Source organism: Accipiter gentilis, chromosome 1, assembly GCF_929443795.1.
Source record: "Accipiter gentilis chromosome 1, bAccGen1.1, whole genome shotgun sequence".
NCBI classification, from domain to species: Eukaryota; Metazoa; Chordata; class Aves; order Accipitriformes; family Accipitridae; genus Astur; species Astur gentilis.
The window spans coordinates 36,991,704-37,007,049 of NC_064880.1; the positions used below are offsets into that span (position 1 = coordinate 36,991,704).

Consider the following 15,346-nt stretch of genomic DNA (forward strand, 5'->3'; position numbering starts at 1 on the left):
GCTCACCCCAGTGCCTGCCCAGCTAAGCTGCTCCATAAGAAAGGCACTAAATATCCGTGAGACCATTCAGACATCCCAGGTGGGTGTGATGAGCAGAGCACCAGTGGTCCGGGGGCTGAGCAGAGAGAAAAGGTCTGTGTTTTTGTGGCATCAGCAGATCCCTCCCACGCCCCCCACTTTTGGGGTGACAGAAGAAGCTATCAAATAAGGCACATCTGCAGTGGTCCCAGCAGCAGCGTCTTCCCTTCCTGCTATCTCCTCTCTCCCTGCAGTCTGCTCCTTCCCACACCAGCCTCCTCCCAGCTCCTCGTGCTGGTGCTAATCCCCTAATCTGTGCAAAGCAACAATTTTCTGCATGGCACGGCAGCTGGTTTGAGATCTGCATCCCTCCTCCCCCAAAAGCCAGCTCCCTTATCAGCAGCAGGTATCAGGTGAGCCATGCACCATCTACCTCCGATAAACCTATGCTTTATTTTGCCCTATTTCCATTTATCTCTGAGCCTGTAATTATCCCTCTTCTCACAACGTGTTGTGCTGCCTTGCGCTCTGAGGAGCGGAGGGGATGTATGCTTTGCTGGGCAGCCCTGGACCACCGGCTCCTGCTGGCAGGGTCCGAGGAGCCGGTGGGGCGATGCTTGGGGACGAATCCTGCCCGCCACGCTGGCTGACAAGCCATCCCTCCTCTCTCCGCACCCGGGCCGCATTCCCTTTAATCTCACACAGCAGCAGAGATGGATTTTCTCCCTGTGAGCCAGATGTGTTGCACGGAGCATAAACACCCGCGACAGTTGTTGTGCTCCTCGGTGTGAAGGCATCAGATGTCTGCATTAAAACAAAGCTCTCCACTTAATTACTCAGGCTGATAATTCAGTGCGTGGAGGCGGCTCTAGCTGAGAGCAGAGGGCTGGATCACAGCTGGGACTGGAGAGCCTTGGAGTGCGCATTAATCCCGGCTCTTGCAGCCTTGATTAACGGTGCTGGAAACCTGCCCACCCTGCTCATTCCCAGGGGAAGGGTCTGTCCCAGCACCCACTTGCTGCCCTGCTGGAGGGGGCCCAGGCTGGTGCCCAAGGTGCTCTGCTGACCCCTCGATGGGCCAAGGCATCCCCTGCCCAGCATCTTCAGGGTGGGGTGGTCCAGGACATGAGGACCATCACTTGGAGGGTGCTGTGCTGCCCTGAGAACACCAACACCCATCCACTGCATCTGGAGCCCAAGGGAGCTGCACGCAGGACAGGGAGGGCAGGGCCCCAGGGTCACCCGTGCAGGGACCCACTGCAGGAGCACGGCTGGCAGGAGCTGGAGCCAGCCCTGTGGACAGACTCAGAGCAGAAGCAGGCAGACCACCAAAGGCTTTCTCCTTGGGGCTCAAGCTGCCTGCTACTGTTGACCTGCATTTCTTCTCTCATGGACCAGCAAACACCTCCCGCAAATTCAGCTCGCTGCCTTCTGTCACCACCGGGGCCCAGGGCCTTCCTGGGGGAGGCCCTCACTCAGGCGTTGGGGCAGGCATGTGCCTTCAGCCCATGAGTGCCCAACCCTGCTCTGCCAGTCTCTGTAGGATGGGATGCTCATGCATTGGGGCTGCTCTCTTGAACCCATCTCCCCTGCTGCCTCCCTCCAGCCTGGTCCCCCAGCACAGCCCCTACCCCCTTCCCTCTCCCCATCCCTCCCTGATCCCTGTGCCTGGGCATCCCTGGATCTGGGGCATCCGTCTCCCAGCAGAGTGCCCATCCCCGGGCACTCTGTGGGCTGGTGCTGCCGCAGATCCGCCTGTGGGGTCCTGTCTGTCCAGGGAGACTGATTTCCTCCAGCTCTGCTCCTGCCCTCTTATCTCTCCTTCCCGGGCTGCACGCCTCGCTCCACAGCCCGGGCGAGCGGGAGCGATAGACCCCATCCTGCCCGGGCTGAGCACCAAGGCTCATGCTGGGCATACAGGGCAGCCGGGCCCGATGCAGACAGGCAGGCAGCTGCGGACAGCACCACCCCAGCGGGGCCCCAAGGGTTAAGTTGTCATGTATTCAAGGCCACGCGCTGGCCAGGAATTACACTTTTATCGGCATGCGGTGCTGCCGCTGCTTGAATTGGGACTGGGAACTCTATTTCCGAGCTCACCCAAATTATTCTCAAAGAGATAAAGCGCGGTGCAGAGCAGCGCCGGCGCTTCATTAACATTCTCCAGCCCATTCAGCTTTAAACGAAGATTGCCTGCCTCGGAAAATGATAAAATTGAACATGTGAAGCAGGGCATTATGTTCCATCAGCCGATATTATTTCCCACGCAGGGGCCGAGCGGAGACACAAACAGCTATTTATGCAGCGCCTGGCCAAGCCGGGGTGGCTTGGGAGGGGGGGAGCAGGCGGGAGGGGCACAGGGTGGGTGGCGAGTGCCCCCCTCCCATCCCCGGGCATGAGAAGGGCTGCCTGCACGCTGCCATGGCCACTCTGCCCTACTGGGGGCTCCCGGGCTTGTGCCTAGGGTGCATGGCAGGTCTGGGGACCACAGACCTGCTCCATGCATTGGGTGAGGGAAGGTCCTCAGGGGTGCGTGGGGTCCCCCGGGCAGCACTGGCCATGCCCTGCAAGGCTGGGGCATCTCCGTCTGCTGCCCGGCCTCTGGGGGATGTGTGTTCCTTGCTAGGGCTGAGCAAGCGGGGTGCTGGCTCCATGTGCAGGATGGGGTCCCACCTCCCGGGGCTGGGTGCTGGGCCAGCAAGTGCTGGGGAGCACCTGGAGCCGGGGAGTGCGTGCCTCCCCAGAAACAGGCAGCGGAGGGCTGAGCAGGCAGCGGAGGGCTGAGCAGGCAGGCCCCCAGGGCTGCAATTGGATTTTGCTTGGCCGTGCCGAGCCTATCGATCCAGCAGTAATTAAAGTCACTCCAAAACCTGACTCATATTCAACCTTGGGAGGAAGGAGCTTCTCTGAGAAACACCCTCGGCTCCCCATGCGCTGGCACAGTGTAGAGCTCAGCCTGCCGGGTTGCTGCCAGTCCGTCCCAGCCCCCTGCCAGGCTCTGTCCCCAAGGGGGACCCTGCCTTGGGACTGCCTATACCCAAGGCAGCAGCACCCCATCAGGCAGCGTCCCCAGCACCGCATAGCCCTGATGAGGTTCAGCCCTCGGGGTGGGGTCCGTGCCACCTAGATCCTATAGCCCAGGATGAACGCAGGCTATTTTCTCACCAAGTGCCTCACACATCCCTGGGATGTGGGGGTGCTCCCCCGTGCCCCTTGCTTGCCACTGCCTGGGCCCTGTGTGGGACCGGCATGGGGAGAGGAGCCTGTTGAATCTGCAGCCACCCCCGAGAGGCATCGGGGTGTTGGGGGGACCTGCTGCTGCATGCCCATGGGGTGCAAAACCACTTCTCGAGGTCAGAGGCAGCCGGGGAGGTGTGAAGGCATGCGAGGGGCCTGCGAGCCTGTGTGTGCGCGCGTTTGTGTCTGTGTGTGTGTGTGTGTGTGTGTGCACGGACTTGCACGCCCAGCCCTGCCGCCAGCCCCACTGCTATTCCCGGTATTCGCAGCAGGTCGGGACAGGCACCGAGGAGGGGGAGCTGCCATTCACCGGGGCCCCCCGCAACCCCGCCCGGAGCCCCCGCGAGAACGCAGGGCCACCAGGACCTGGCTGCGGCAGGGAGGGGGCCCGGGGCTGGGGGCTGCTCCGGGGAAGCCCCTGGACGGGGCACCCCGGGGGGCACAGCACCCTCGCAGCGCCGGGCAGCGGCTGGGCTTTGAGGCGGGGAGGTGGCTCCATCTGCAGGACACGGCCCCGGCCGGGAGCCCCGGTGCTGGGGGGGGGGGTCCCTCGCCGCCCCCGCCCGCCGCCCGCCGCTTTGCATGCGGGGCACAGCGGCGGGGGACAGCGGACAAGGACAGCGGCTCCTCCGGCTCCCACCCGCGCCGCTCCCGGGAAGCGGGGCTGGGGGAAGCGGTGCCGGGAGCCAGCCCCCCTCCCGCACCCCTACACCCCCCAGCGCACCCCAGGCCCGGTGCTCCCGCCCGACGCCCCTGCACCCCCAGAGCACCCCGCACCCGCTGCGCCCGCACCCCTCAGGTGCTCTCGTCAGGTACGCCCGGTGCCCGGGCACCCCGCCCGCCCTCAAAGGCGACCCCCACCCGGCACCCTCGTCCTGCCCACGGCTCTTGCCCCGCACCCCGGGGCACCCCGCGCCCAAGGCTCCCAGGAGGGCTCCCCCGAGCAGGCAGCCGTCGGAGCGGCGGGTCGGGGCCCCGGTGGCGGCGGGAGGCGGAGGCGGAGCCGGGACGGGCTCCACCCCGGCCCCCGGCCCACATAGGCCGGCCGGGAGGGCCCCTCGCCCCCGGAGCCTGCGCCGTCCCGGGGGCGTCCGGCGGATCTGGGCGGCCGGAGGAGAGCGCGGGGCAGGAGCTCCGGGGGCTGGGGAGCGAATCCCCGGGCGGGGTGGGAAGGGGGGGGGGGCCGTGCTGCCTGGCTGCGGGGGCGGCGGCGGTGGTGGTGGGGGGGTGTCTCACCCCGTCCCAGGGCGGCGGGATGCTGCGGCAGCGCTGCGGGCGGCTCCTGGCCCGGCTGGAGCGGGCGCTGCAGCTGCTGGAGCTCGGCGGTAGCGTGGAGGAAGGTGGGTGCGCGCAGCCCCTCGGCCTGGGGCACCCCGGGACCCCCGGCTCTGCTGCCAGCGGGGGCTGGGGACCGGCCCCCTATCCCGGCTGGCCACCCGCTCGTGTTGCCCCCAGACTACATCCAGATTGCTCAGCGCTTCGAAGCAACGCGCCAGAGATGCTGCCGCCTGGAGCGGGATGGACGGTGGGCCCGCGAGCAGCTGGCTCGTGTGGAGGCCGAGCGGGCAGCGCTGGAGGTGAAGCTCAAGCACGCCCGCAACCAGGTGGAGGTGGAGATGAAGAAGCGGCACCGGGCAGAGGCTGAGCTGGAGAAGCAGGTCTGGGAGCTGGCCGTAGGGGTACCCTGCGTGGGGCTGGCTGTGGGGACCTCAGCCCGCTCACCGCCACCTCGTTTTGCTCGCAGGAGCGCAAACTTCAGCTGGTCTTCGAGTCCCTGATGCGGGAGCCGTGGGGCAGCGGGGTGCTGAGCAGGGAGCAGTGCTCTGTCCTCAGGGCCCTGGCTGGCCAGCGCCTCGGGACAGCCCTGGCATCGGGCAGGAGGTGAGCAGGGCTGGCGGTCCTCGGCCCAGCCCCTCCGGCAGCCCTAGGCTTGGCTGTGCCCCTCTCCCCCTCACCTCTGCTGGGCTCGAGGGGCTGGCTGGGCACAGAGGTGCTCGGGCTCTGCAGAGGCATCACCCATGGGCTCGCAGGAGTAGCTGTAGGAGTAAGTGCTGGCTGAGGGGGGGGGGGTGTACCCCAGCTGGGCTGACACCCAGCTTGCTCCACAGGTCATCTGCAGTGGACGAGTCATGCCAGTCCCTCCTGTCCCACTCGGACATCAGCTATGACCGCACCGAGGATGATGTGGTAAGGAGCAACCCGATGCAAGTCCCCAGGTTCAGCTTCGCCCCAGCAGTGATGGGGTAGTTTTGTCCCACTCCTGCAGTGGGGCAGCCCCTTTGCGTGGCCATGGTTAGGGACAGGCTGCCACTGGAGTTGGATGCTGGGGGTGTATCTGGCCCCGTGCAGCCCTGCCAGCCCTCAGCTTCCCCGCTGCCTTTCAGGATGTTGATACGACCGTGGTGCGGACCCTGAAGCGCAAAGCCCAGGAGAGGCAGGTACGAGGGAAATGCTGGGATGTGGCAGCCCGTGGGGGCTCGTGTGGAGGTGGGGTCTGCGCCTCTGCGTGGGTGAGGAGCCCCCGGCTCTCTTCTGCACTGTGCCCCTGGGACCCTCTACCCACACAGGTCAGCAGCCTGGGCTGGGGTGCTGGCCCTGGGCCATGCAGGGTTAGCACGCCCAGATACTTCTCCATCCCGGCACAGGAGTCTGCAAGGAGCCTGGCAGGGGGTTTAATTTATTGATGCTGGGCTGGGAGTGCTGTCTCTCAGCAAACCTCCCGCGATCAATAGAAACTCCATTACCCTCCACTGTGGCCCAGCCGGGCTCTTCAATAATTCATCCCCACGTGTGGGCATCCCACACCCCGCTCCGCTCACACCTCTGCATTGCAGGCCTAGCCTGGCTTCCCCCAGCCCCTGGGCTGGCTCCAACCCAGGTGGGGGGCCTGGGTCCCCATGATGCCTGGTGTGGGGCAGGCAGTGCTGCGGGGCAGGGTGAGACTGAGACCTTCTGTGGGGCTGAGACCACTTGGCTCAGGTGCTCTGAGGGGTGGGGAGCAGAGTCAGGGAGGGGGTCCCTGCCTACCCTTCACCCCATGTGCTCTGTCCCCAGCGTGTGTCCCTGGCCCCTCAGATCGGCCCCGTGGTGGTGGCGAAGCGGCACCGTTCTTCTGTGGCACTCCACAACGCCGTGAGTAGGGACCCCAGCGCGCCCTGGGTGGGTATGGGGTGTGTGGGCTGCCCAGTGCCAGACGGCAATGCCGCAACATTCAGTCCTGCGGGCCTGTGGGTGCTGTGGGGTCCGGGGTGCTCAGCTGTCCTCTCTGTGTGCCTGTGCCCTGCAGCCTGTATTCCCCCGGCACCAGAGGGGGCTGTGCTAGACCAGTGCCCTGCAACCTGTATCCCCCTGTACCCATGGTGATGGCATCCCTGTCTGTGCAGGACAGCAGGGCCAGAGAGCAGGCACAGCAGAGCTCACGGGGAGATGCTGAAGCACTGTGCAGCTGCAGCCATGCATGTTCTCACTGTCCCCCACCTCAGCAGGCGAGTGTCCCCCCCGTGCTCCCTCCTGCTGAGGTTCCAGGTCCTGCCGGCAGCCTCCTGCCTGCTGTTCTGGTGCCGCGACGCCGCTCTCGCCAGGGTCATCGTGTCTCCACGCGTGCAGGTCACGGGAAGGGCTAGGGAGGGGGCTCATGGGTGGTGTGGGACCAGCTTCAGGGTGCTTCCATTACAGGGGAGGGAGGGGATCTGCTGGGGGATGCTCGTCCCTACCATGGGAGTACTGGGGTCCTTGAGACATGCCAGACGCCACTGTTCCAGGGAAGCTGGGATGCTGCAGGGGCTCCCTAGCAGGTGGGAAGCCTCCCCACATCGCAGCTGGGAGCTGGGGTGGTTTGCCTTTCAGGGCCCCCTCCACTGCCTCCTCTCTTTGCAGAGCTGACCACGGTGTGGGGCACCAGTGAGGATCCAGGCTGCCGTGCTCCGGGGCAGGAGAGCCATACTGAGGGCAGCTCCGTGGGGCAGCCAGCGCCAGAAGCCTTCCCCTCGCCTCCACAGGGCCTCCCACCACTCCAGCACCAGTTCACCTCCAAAACGGTGTGTGTCGCAGCCTCTCTCCCTTCTCTTGGCTGCTATGGAGAAAGGAGCTGGGTAGGGGGAGCAGGTCTGGGGAGGGGGGCAAAGCTCTCCTCCATCCTCCACAGCTCTGCACGCACAAGAGATGGATGGAGGTGGTAGGGGCTGGTTTGGGAGGGATGAAGGAGTGGTACTGGGTATCTGCAAGAAGCGGGGGCCCTGATCCTGCTCCCTCTCTCCAGGTGATCCGCCCTGAGCCGTGCGGCGTCTGTGGCTCCCGCATCCGCTTCGGGAAGGCTGCCGTCAAGTGCCGCCGGTGCCAGCTGCTGCTGCACCCCAAGTGCCGGGAGCAGTGCCCCAGCCTCTGCACGCCCCGGCCTCACCACCACGCCTGGCCCCGTGAGGTGAGGGGGGCATGGCAGTGCTCGGGGGCTGCTCCGTGTCCCTGTGGGGCTGCCGGCCCTGGGATGCTGGGGCTCTGCCTACCGTGGCCACAGGGCTGGGTGGTGGGTACAGAGCGGGAGTCGGCATTGTCCTCCCCAGGGCGTGCTGGCTGACTTTGCCCCCCCCACGCCGCCCCTGGTTCCCGTGCTGGTGGTGCAGTGTGTGACCGAGGTGGAGACGCGAGGCTTGACAGAGGTAGGGGCCGGGGCGGTGGAGGCGGTGATGCCATGGTCCCCACGGGGCTGAGCCCTTCTCCCTTGTGCCCCAGACAGGGCTGTATCGGGTGCCGGGTGCAGAGCAGCTGGTGCGGGAGTGGAAGCGGAGGCTGCTGCGGGCTGGAGGTGCACTCCCTGCCCTCAGCAGCGTGGCTGACATCCACGTGGTGTGTGGGGTGCTCAAGGACTTTCTGCGGGGGCTCAAGGAACCACTGGTCACCTTCAGCCTCCACCCTGCCTTTCTGCAGGCTGCTGGTGAGTGGGGGGGTCCCAAGCTGGGAAGGGAAGGGGCTGCTTCTCCCCTAACACTGTTCCACGGTGCCACTACAGACATCCCGGATGATGCCGCCTGCAGCACAGCCCTGCGCCACGTGGTGAGCAAGCTGCCCCCAGCCAACAGGGACACCCTGGCCTTCCTCATGCTGCATCTGCTCAGGTGAGGGGCTCATCCTGGCAGGGGCTCTCCTGGGCCTGTCCCCATCTCCTGGCTCTCTGCCCCTCATCCAGGCTCCATGCCCCACAGTGGGGAACCTGGGCTGAGGATGAAGGGCCCCTTGGCCAGGCAGTTCACGCAGCAGTGTGTTCACGCTGTCTGTCCCTCCTCGCAGGGTGTCGCGCAGCCCTGACTGCAAGATGGACGTGCTCAACCTGTCCCGTGTGTTTGGTCCGACGCTGGTGGGACACAGCTCGGCCAACCCCACGCCGCTCGCCATCATGGAGGACACGCCGCGGCAGTCCAAGGTGAGGGTGTCCCTGAGGTGTGGGGTGTACCCTGAGTGCTGCCAGCATCCCCATACTCCATCCCTCCCTGCCCAGGTGGTGGCTCGGCTCCTCTCGCTGCCACCTGATTTCTGGAGAGGCTTCATGGGGACGGAGCAGGAGAACCTGGTGCCAACACCAGCTCCAGGAGGCGAACGTGGTGAGGCGTGGGAACCCTGGCCCCCTCCCTGCCCTTGCCCTGTGGCTGCTGAAGGGTCCTGGGTGCCTTTGGCTGGGCTGGGGTGCAATAGGTGTTCCCCTACTGTCCTGCAGAGCCGTTCTTCCACCCCATTGCCTCCCCGGAGCCCAAGCCAGGCCAGCTGAGCCCAGCTGGCACCTGCTGCCTCCCCAGCACCCTGCGGAGCTGCGTGGGCACAGCCACCCAACCCCCGTGAGTGCTGCTGCGGGTGGGTGGGGAGCCCGAGGGAGCTCGCTTTGCACCCCTGACTCATCTCTCCCCACGCAGGCAGGGGCCGGCCCCGAGGAAGGTGGTGGGCCGGTTCTTCCCTTCTCCCTTGTAGCCTGCGGCAGTGGCTCCCTGGGGTCTCAGAGCTGGCACTGGAGGAGGAACAAAGCTTGTGGGACCAGGCAACTGCCTGTGGGCCGGTGGTGCTGAGTTCCAAGCCCTGCTCTGCTTTCCTGGAGACTGGGGAGCAGGGCTGGCTCTGCCCAGCTGTGGTGGTGGGGACACTGCCCCAGTGCTGTACTTAGGAGCAGGTTTGTATTAAATATTTGCAGCAAAACGAGCCTGGCTGTGGCTGCTGTCTGTCTGTCCCTGCTGCTGCCAGGTGCCAGCGTTCGGGGCTCACTGGCATGATGGAGCCTCGCTGGGCAGTGGACAAGAGCTGTACTGACAGCAAGGGTTAGCAGTGCTCCCCAACTACCCTGCTTTCGCTGAGTGGGGAGGGCAGGCAGAGCCCCCTCCTGCCCTAACTGAAGCCCTCCTCTCCCTGCCCTGGAGCCCAGGATGCAGGAGGCCCCTCTTCCAGCCCAGATGTTGGCCTCAAGTAATCAGAGCTGCTGCTGCTCAGGGCAGGACAACCTTAAAGCATTTCCAGACTTCCTGGCACCTCAGTAGAGGCCCCTTTAACTCCTTCCTTCCCGCCAGCCCCACTGCTGGAGCTGCAAAGCCCAAGCAGGGCTGGGATGCACAGCTCTCTCCCTCCAAGAGGGGGAAGCTGAATGAAGCTGTAATGGAGCAAGGGCTCAGGAAGGGCTTGTCCCCCAGATAACTCTGCACAGAGGACAGCCACTACAAGGGGAACTTGGGGAAAAGGGGCATTGCACAACAGGGCTGAGAACTGCCCTAGGGCCACGTCCAGCAGCTGAGAAACCTTTGTACTAAAAGCCAGGCCAGATGTGGGACACAGGAGAAAATTCATGTACAATCCTGAAAGCAAGTACTTTGGCTCAGTTTCCCCCAGCGCAGGGGTGTTCACCAGCAGGCAAGGAAATTAGCACATCCAAGGCAGAGGCAAAACTGAAGGAGTTTAATGTGCTTAAAGCCAGGGAACAGCTAATCCTCGCCCAGGACCACAGGAGAACTGGTACAGGAAGGCACAGGGCTGGGAGCAAGGATTTACTGCAAATCCATCGAGCTGGGGTGGTACTGGATAGATGGAGAATCCCTCATGCAGTGCCTTGCTTAAGGTGAGAGGCATGATGGGGTCCTCAGTGGAGTGCAGGGCTTTAGCACAGAGCTCCGAAACCAGAGGCAAAGACAGGGAGGTAAGTGGATAAAGGGCAGTGTTGGTTACTGTAGACAAATGCTGCCAGGATCAGCAGGAAGCTGCTTTCAATAAAAACAGGGGCTTTTGAGACAGAGCGAGGCGGTAGATCTCTGCCACCTGCACAGACGTGCCCTATGGATGTAGCTGGTGCAAGGGGAAGACATGCAGTGAATCCCCCAAGCTACACTCATGCTGGTACAGCCTGCTGCCATCACCTTCAGCCCTACCTAGGCAGCCTGCACAGGTCTCAGCCTGACAGGAGCTCTCCTGGCTCATACAGAGCCCTTGGGGGTGGAGGTGGTGCTGGGGGACAGGGTGCTTTCACAGCTCCCTCCAGGGCCAGCAACCTGCCTGTCCAACCCAGCCCTTGTGCGCCAATGCCCTTAGGACTGCCTGGTGCTGCTCTGTTTTCCCAGCAGTAGGCAGGAGCCCAGCTCAGACTGTTCCAATCCCACTGCTGAAATTGAGATCCTCACAACTGGCTCCTGCAGGGTGGTTTGCCTATCCAAGATGGGCACATTCAAAGCTCCCCAGCCTGTGAGATGGGCCAAAACCTTCCAGGGAGTTGCAGACAGCAGCTTCTGCAGAGCAGGGAGAGCCTGGTGAGGGGTGGCAAGACTGTGCTGGTAGTGCCCTTTGGTGGAGAAACACCCAAAGCTCAGCACCTGAGATGCTGCAGGCAGCAAGTGCTTCCTCAACAGCCTCTGCATAGGCATGCAGCCTGGTGCCAGGGCCACATGCTGTCCCCGAAGCCTTCACCCTGCCCCAGGGCTGGTCCCTGGGCTGCAAGAGAAGCAGCACACGAGGCTGATGCTCACCAGCTTTAATGTCTGTCTGGAGGAGGAGTCAGGCACTTGCAGGGCTCCTGGCCTGCACCTACCTCTCTGGGGGTGCTGGGAACCTCCCAGGAGGTGAAGCCCCAGCACAGGCTCTTGCGGTGGAGCACAGCAGGGAGTGGGGGGCTGGCACTGGCCCCCTCCCAACCCAGCGAGCAGCTGACTCACAGGATAATCTGGTTCTTGTAGCTGCGGCTCAGCTCTTTGTGAGGAAGGACGATGGAGTTAAGGATAACGACCTCAGCAGGGATGGTGACACTGCAGCCTGCAGGGAAAGTGCGAGTGGGTTAGTAGGAGGAGAGAGACTCTGCGCCACTGCGCAGGGCCAGGGCATCTGGGTGCGGGTAGGATGTACCCAGGATTGTAATGGATGGCGTGAGGCGCCCGTCCCGGAAGAGAGTCTCGCTGTCAATCTTGGCATAGGGATCGTTGGGGTTGGGGTCACTGGGTGTTCCTTCAACCCGGGCCCAGCGCCCGATGGTGCTGTCCCAGCCCACGATAGTATTGAGGACACAGGTATGGTCCTAGGATGAAGAAGAGGGGGGTGAAGGGTGCTGCTGCCTCACTGGAAGGGGTGGGGGTTGACACCCACACTCTCAGGCAAACCCTACTTACGTGGAGTGAGGCGCCGTGCAGGACAATGGACTCTCGCACACGCACACCAGCTCCCACCGTCACCCCCTCCCCAATGGAGACGTTGGGGCCCAGCTGTGAGGACAGAGGGAGGTGATGGGGTTGAGGACAACGGCACCCTCAGCACCCCCAAGCATCGCCCTGCCACAGGGTCCCCCAGGCCTGCACTCACCACTGCAGTGCTGTCGATGGAGGCCGTTGGGTGGATGTACACATTCCCTGCAACACAAGGCAGCTGCATCAGGGGAGGCAGCTCACAGGAGCACCCACCTCTCAGATCAGGGGAGGTCCTGGGGCAGCCCTCAAGGCCGTGGGGTACATCAGAGGGGTACCTCGGATGACAGGGCCTCCAGCCTTATTCTGGGCCAGCCTCTCTGGGTGGCTTTTGCTGTACTGGTTCAGGTAAAGGCGACTGGCATAAATGGCAGAGCTGAGGGAGGAAAAGCAAATGATTGTTATTACCTCTCCAGCACTACCAGGGCAGAGGAGGCTCTGAATTCAGCACACCCCACCCACCCCCAGGGCCCTACCTGGGCACCCTCATCTCACATCTCTGGTACGGACTGCTTGATGCCCCTGCTGCACCAGCTCTAGCTCCAGACCTTACCCTGCTGATTTGATCTGGCTCCAGAAGCCATCAGTTTTGTAGACATAGAGTTTGCCACTCCCAGCCAGCGCCGTGAAAACGTCCTGCTCTAGCCGGATCACTTCAGCACGCTGCCAGCCGTTGGAGCTCTCCTCTCTGCAAGCGAGAGGCCCGTTAGACACCTAACTCAGCCAGGGACCCCAAGAGCTACCTCCCCCAAATCCAGGGGCTACAGTGATCCTAGACTCCTACCTAAACATGGATTTCTCCCCAAAGGTGGGGACAGCCCCAGCTGTCAGGCTAGGCCTGCCTCGCCCCACTGAGCCCCAGAGGGAGGGGGCTCTGCCAGCTGAAATAAGCTCTGAGCCAGAAGTTGATGGTGCAAGAGCCCTGCCCAGTCCAGATGGGTGTATGAGTGACAGATCCTGGCCCTGTTCCAGAGCCCTGCCTAGATGGATTTTTGCTTAGGTGGTGGCAGAGATGTCAGGTGACAGGCTAACTAGTGCAAAGAGCTGGAGCAGGGAGCAGAGCATTCCCAGGCTTGCTCAGCCCCTTGTCTGGAGCTGAATGAGGATGGGGTGGGAGGAGAGAAAGGGAGAGGGGGAGTCTCAAGCTGGCCAGGAGACGAGCAGAGGAAAGAGCAGCCTTGCAAAGCGGCCTAGAGCAGGGAGGAAAGCATGCATTACCACTGGGAACGATCCAGCCTGGAGAGCAGCCAGTGCACACACAGAGGGAGACTTACCCAAGGTAAGGACAGCTGGTGCAGGACCAGGAAACAAGTAAGTGATGGCAGAGGAAGAGAGAAGATAGAGAAAGAATGGAGGATGAGCGTGCTGCTGCAGCCCCAGGAAGCAGTGGGGTGGGAAGGACGCGGGGCAGAGAGAGGCACTCACAGCACTAGCTCCTGCTGGTTCCTCTGGAAGACCTCACCGATGTGTTGGAATATGGCAGGTGTGAACAGGTAGATGCCACAGTTAATGATCTCACTGACAAATGTGCTGGGCTTCTCCACATAGTGCTGGACCTGGAGGCAAAAGAAAATATGTGAGTCCCAGGATGCAGCCCCTGCACCTGGCATCATGCCTGCTGTGGCATGCTGGGAAAACACGCCCACACAGGCAGTGCAGCACCCACTGCCCACATTGTGCCCGGCTCCCCAAGGTCCTCCAGTACCTCCTGCGTGTCCGTGTTTGCCACGATACAGCCATAATTCAGCGCCTGCGTCCTGTTGGCCTGCGAAGCAAGGACGTGTTAGCAATGGTGGAGCAGCGGGCATACGGATGCAGAGCAGATGAAACCCAGAGCTCACACCCAGGGACTCATCCACCACAGGAGCCGCTGGCTTCTAGACAAGCCCACGGCAGAGCACCGCTGTTCCTCTGCTCCCCAGCACTGCCACTCACTGTGGTACCCAGAATGACAAAGCTGTGCGCGTCCCCGTGCTGCTGCCGGAACTCCAGCATCTCCTGCAAGGGGAACTCTGAGCACACGTCCGCGTTGAGGACAAAGAAGGCCTCAGCACCGCCTGACAGGATCTGGTCTCGGAAGTGATAGATGCCACCACCCGTGCCCAGCGCTGCGTACTCCTGGAGATACCTGCGAGCCAAGCAGGGAAAAGCGAGGGCTTAGGGAAGCGGGTGTCTGTTAGCACCAACCGGCAGCAGGGCAGAGGGATGGGCTGGCAGGGGCTGGAGACATTATCCTGCCATGCAGCGGTGGGGCTCACGTGGACGTTGGCACAGGGTAAGGAGGCTGCGGCAGCCTGGAGCTGTGCTGGAGAGGCATCTCTGGAGCAGGAACCAGCCAGGGCAAGGCCCAGGGCAAGGGAAATTTGGCAAAACTGATGCGGGAGGCCAGCTGTGCCCATCTGCGGTGGGACAGTGCCCACCTGCCCAACGCCCGGGTGCTGGCTGGGGGCTGCCACGCCGGGGGAGGCGGGTGAGGGGCTGAGCCAGCCTGTGCCACCACGGAGGGGGTGGGAGGTCTCCTGCCCACCTGATGGGGATCTTGAACTCCTGCTGCGCCGACACCAGGAAGCGGCTGAGGGCCTCGTGGGGCTGATAGAAGCCCATCAGCAGGATCTCCTTCATGCCGGCCACCTTGGGGGGGGGAGAGGGGGCAGAGTGGGGAGGGCGGCCGTGGGGAGGGCGGCCCTGGCCCCCCCAGCCCCGCCCCCCCCAAGCCACCCCAGGCCCCCCGTACCTTGGCGCAGGCCTCGATGTGGTGCTGCACCATGGGCACCCCGGCCACGGGGAAGAGCGGCTTGGGCACCTCGAAGGACAGCGGCCGGAACCGGGTCCCTGCGGAGCAGAGGGATGGGGTCGGCGGGGCCCGGCGCCGGCGGGACGCCCCGCGGGCCCGGCGCACTTACCCTTCTGCGGGCCCCCGATGAGGATTACCGCCTTCAGCGGCATCTCGACCCCGCTCCGCTCCGGCGGCCCCCGCAGCCCCGTCCCCTCCGCTCCCACCTCCCCCGGCCCGCCCGCCGCTTCCGCACACGTGGCTGCGACACGTCAGCGCGCAGGGCTCTCGCCCCCGCCCCCCCGCCGTCACCGCGCCGGGCGGCGCTACCGGGGGGGGACGCCCCGCCCACCGCCAGGGGGCGCCGCAGCGGCGGGAGGAGAGGAACGCGCTGGCGCGTGCCCGCCGGCCTGGGCAAAGGGGGCCGGCCGTGGGCGCGCAAGCGGGGGGGGGGGGGCGCGCAGGCGTGGGCACCGCGGGCTGTCGTGCTTGCGTGGGCGGGCGGGCGACGGGCGGCACGGTGCCGGGGCGGGGGACCGCGTGCCGGCAGAGGCGCGCGCGTGTCAGGGTGAGAGTGTGACGGTCCGTGGGCACAAGCCTTCACGCGTGTGGCCGCGCCCACCCGCCCAGGCAC

General features: G+C 64.3%; 2 protein-coding genes across 2 annotated transcripts; one reads left to right on the top strand and one right to left on the bottom strand.

Annotated features, from left to right (window-relative positions):
- The first annotated feature begins 4,507 nt into the window (after window positions 1-4,507).
- LOC126039890 (rac GTPase-activating protein 1-like) lies at window positions 4,508-9,207 on the top strand. Its single transcript, XM_049803674.1, has 16 exons — window positions 4,508-4,592; window positions 4,708-4,910; window positions 4,997-5,133; window positions 5,361-5,439; window positions 5,637-5,690; window positions 6,307-6,384; window positions 6,738-6,858; window positions 7,129-7,289; window positions 7,511-7,672; window positions 7,812-7,907; window positions 7,981-8,182; window positions 8,258-8,363; window positions 8,536-8,668; window positions 8,744-8,846; window positions 8,960-9,077; window positions 9,153-9,207. The coding sequence occupies exons 1-16, from the start codon at window positions 4,508-4,510 to the stop codon at window positions 9,205-9,207; spliced, it is 1,893 nt and encodes a 630-aa protein (XP_049659631.1).
- A 954-nt stretch (window positions 9,208-10,161) lies between these two features.
- GMPPA (GDP-mannose pyrophosphorylase A) lies at window positions 10,162-14,950 on the bottom strand. Its single transcript, XM_049809323.1, has 12 exons — window positions 14,843-14,950; window positions 14,674-14,771; window positions 14,467-14,570; window positions 13,875-14,067; window positions 13,645-13,704; window positions 13,365-13,495; window positions 12,493-12,627; window positions 12,218-12,315; window positions 12,058-12,104; window positions 11,868-11,960; window positions 11,608-11,776; window positions 10,162-11,517 (listed from the first exon to the last, which is right to left on the bottom strand). The coding sequence occupies exons 1-12, from the start codon at window positions 14,883-14,885 to the stop codon at window positions 11,417-11,419; spliced, it is 1,272 nt and encodes a 423-aa protein (XP_049665280.1). The 5' UTR covers window positions 14,886-14,950; the 3' UTR covers window positions 10,162-11,416.
- Between the last annotated feature and the right edge of the window lie 396 nt (window positions 14,951-15,346).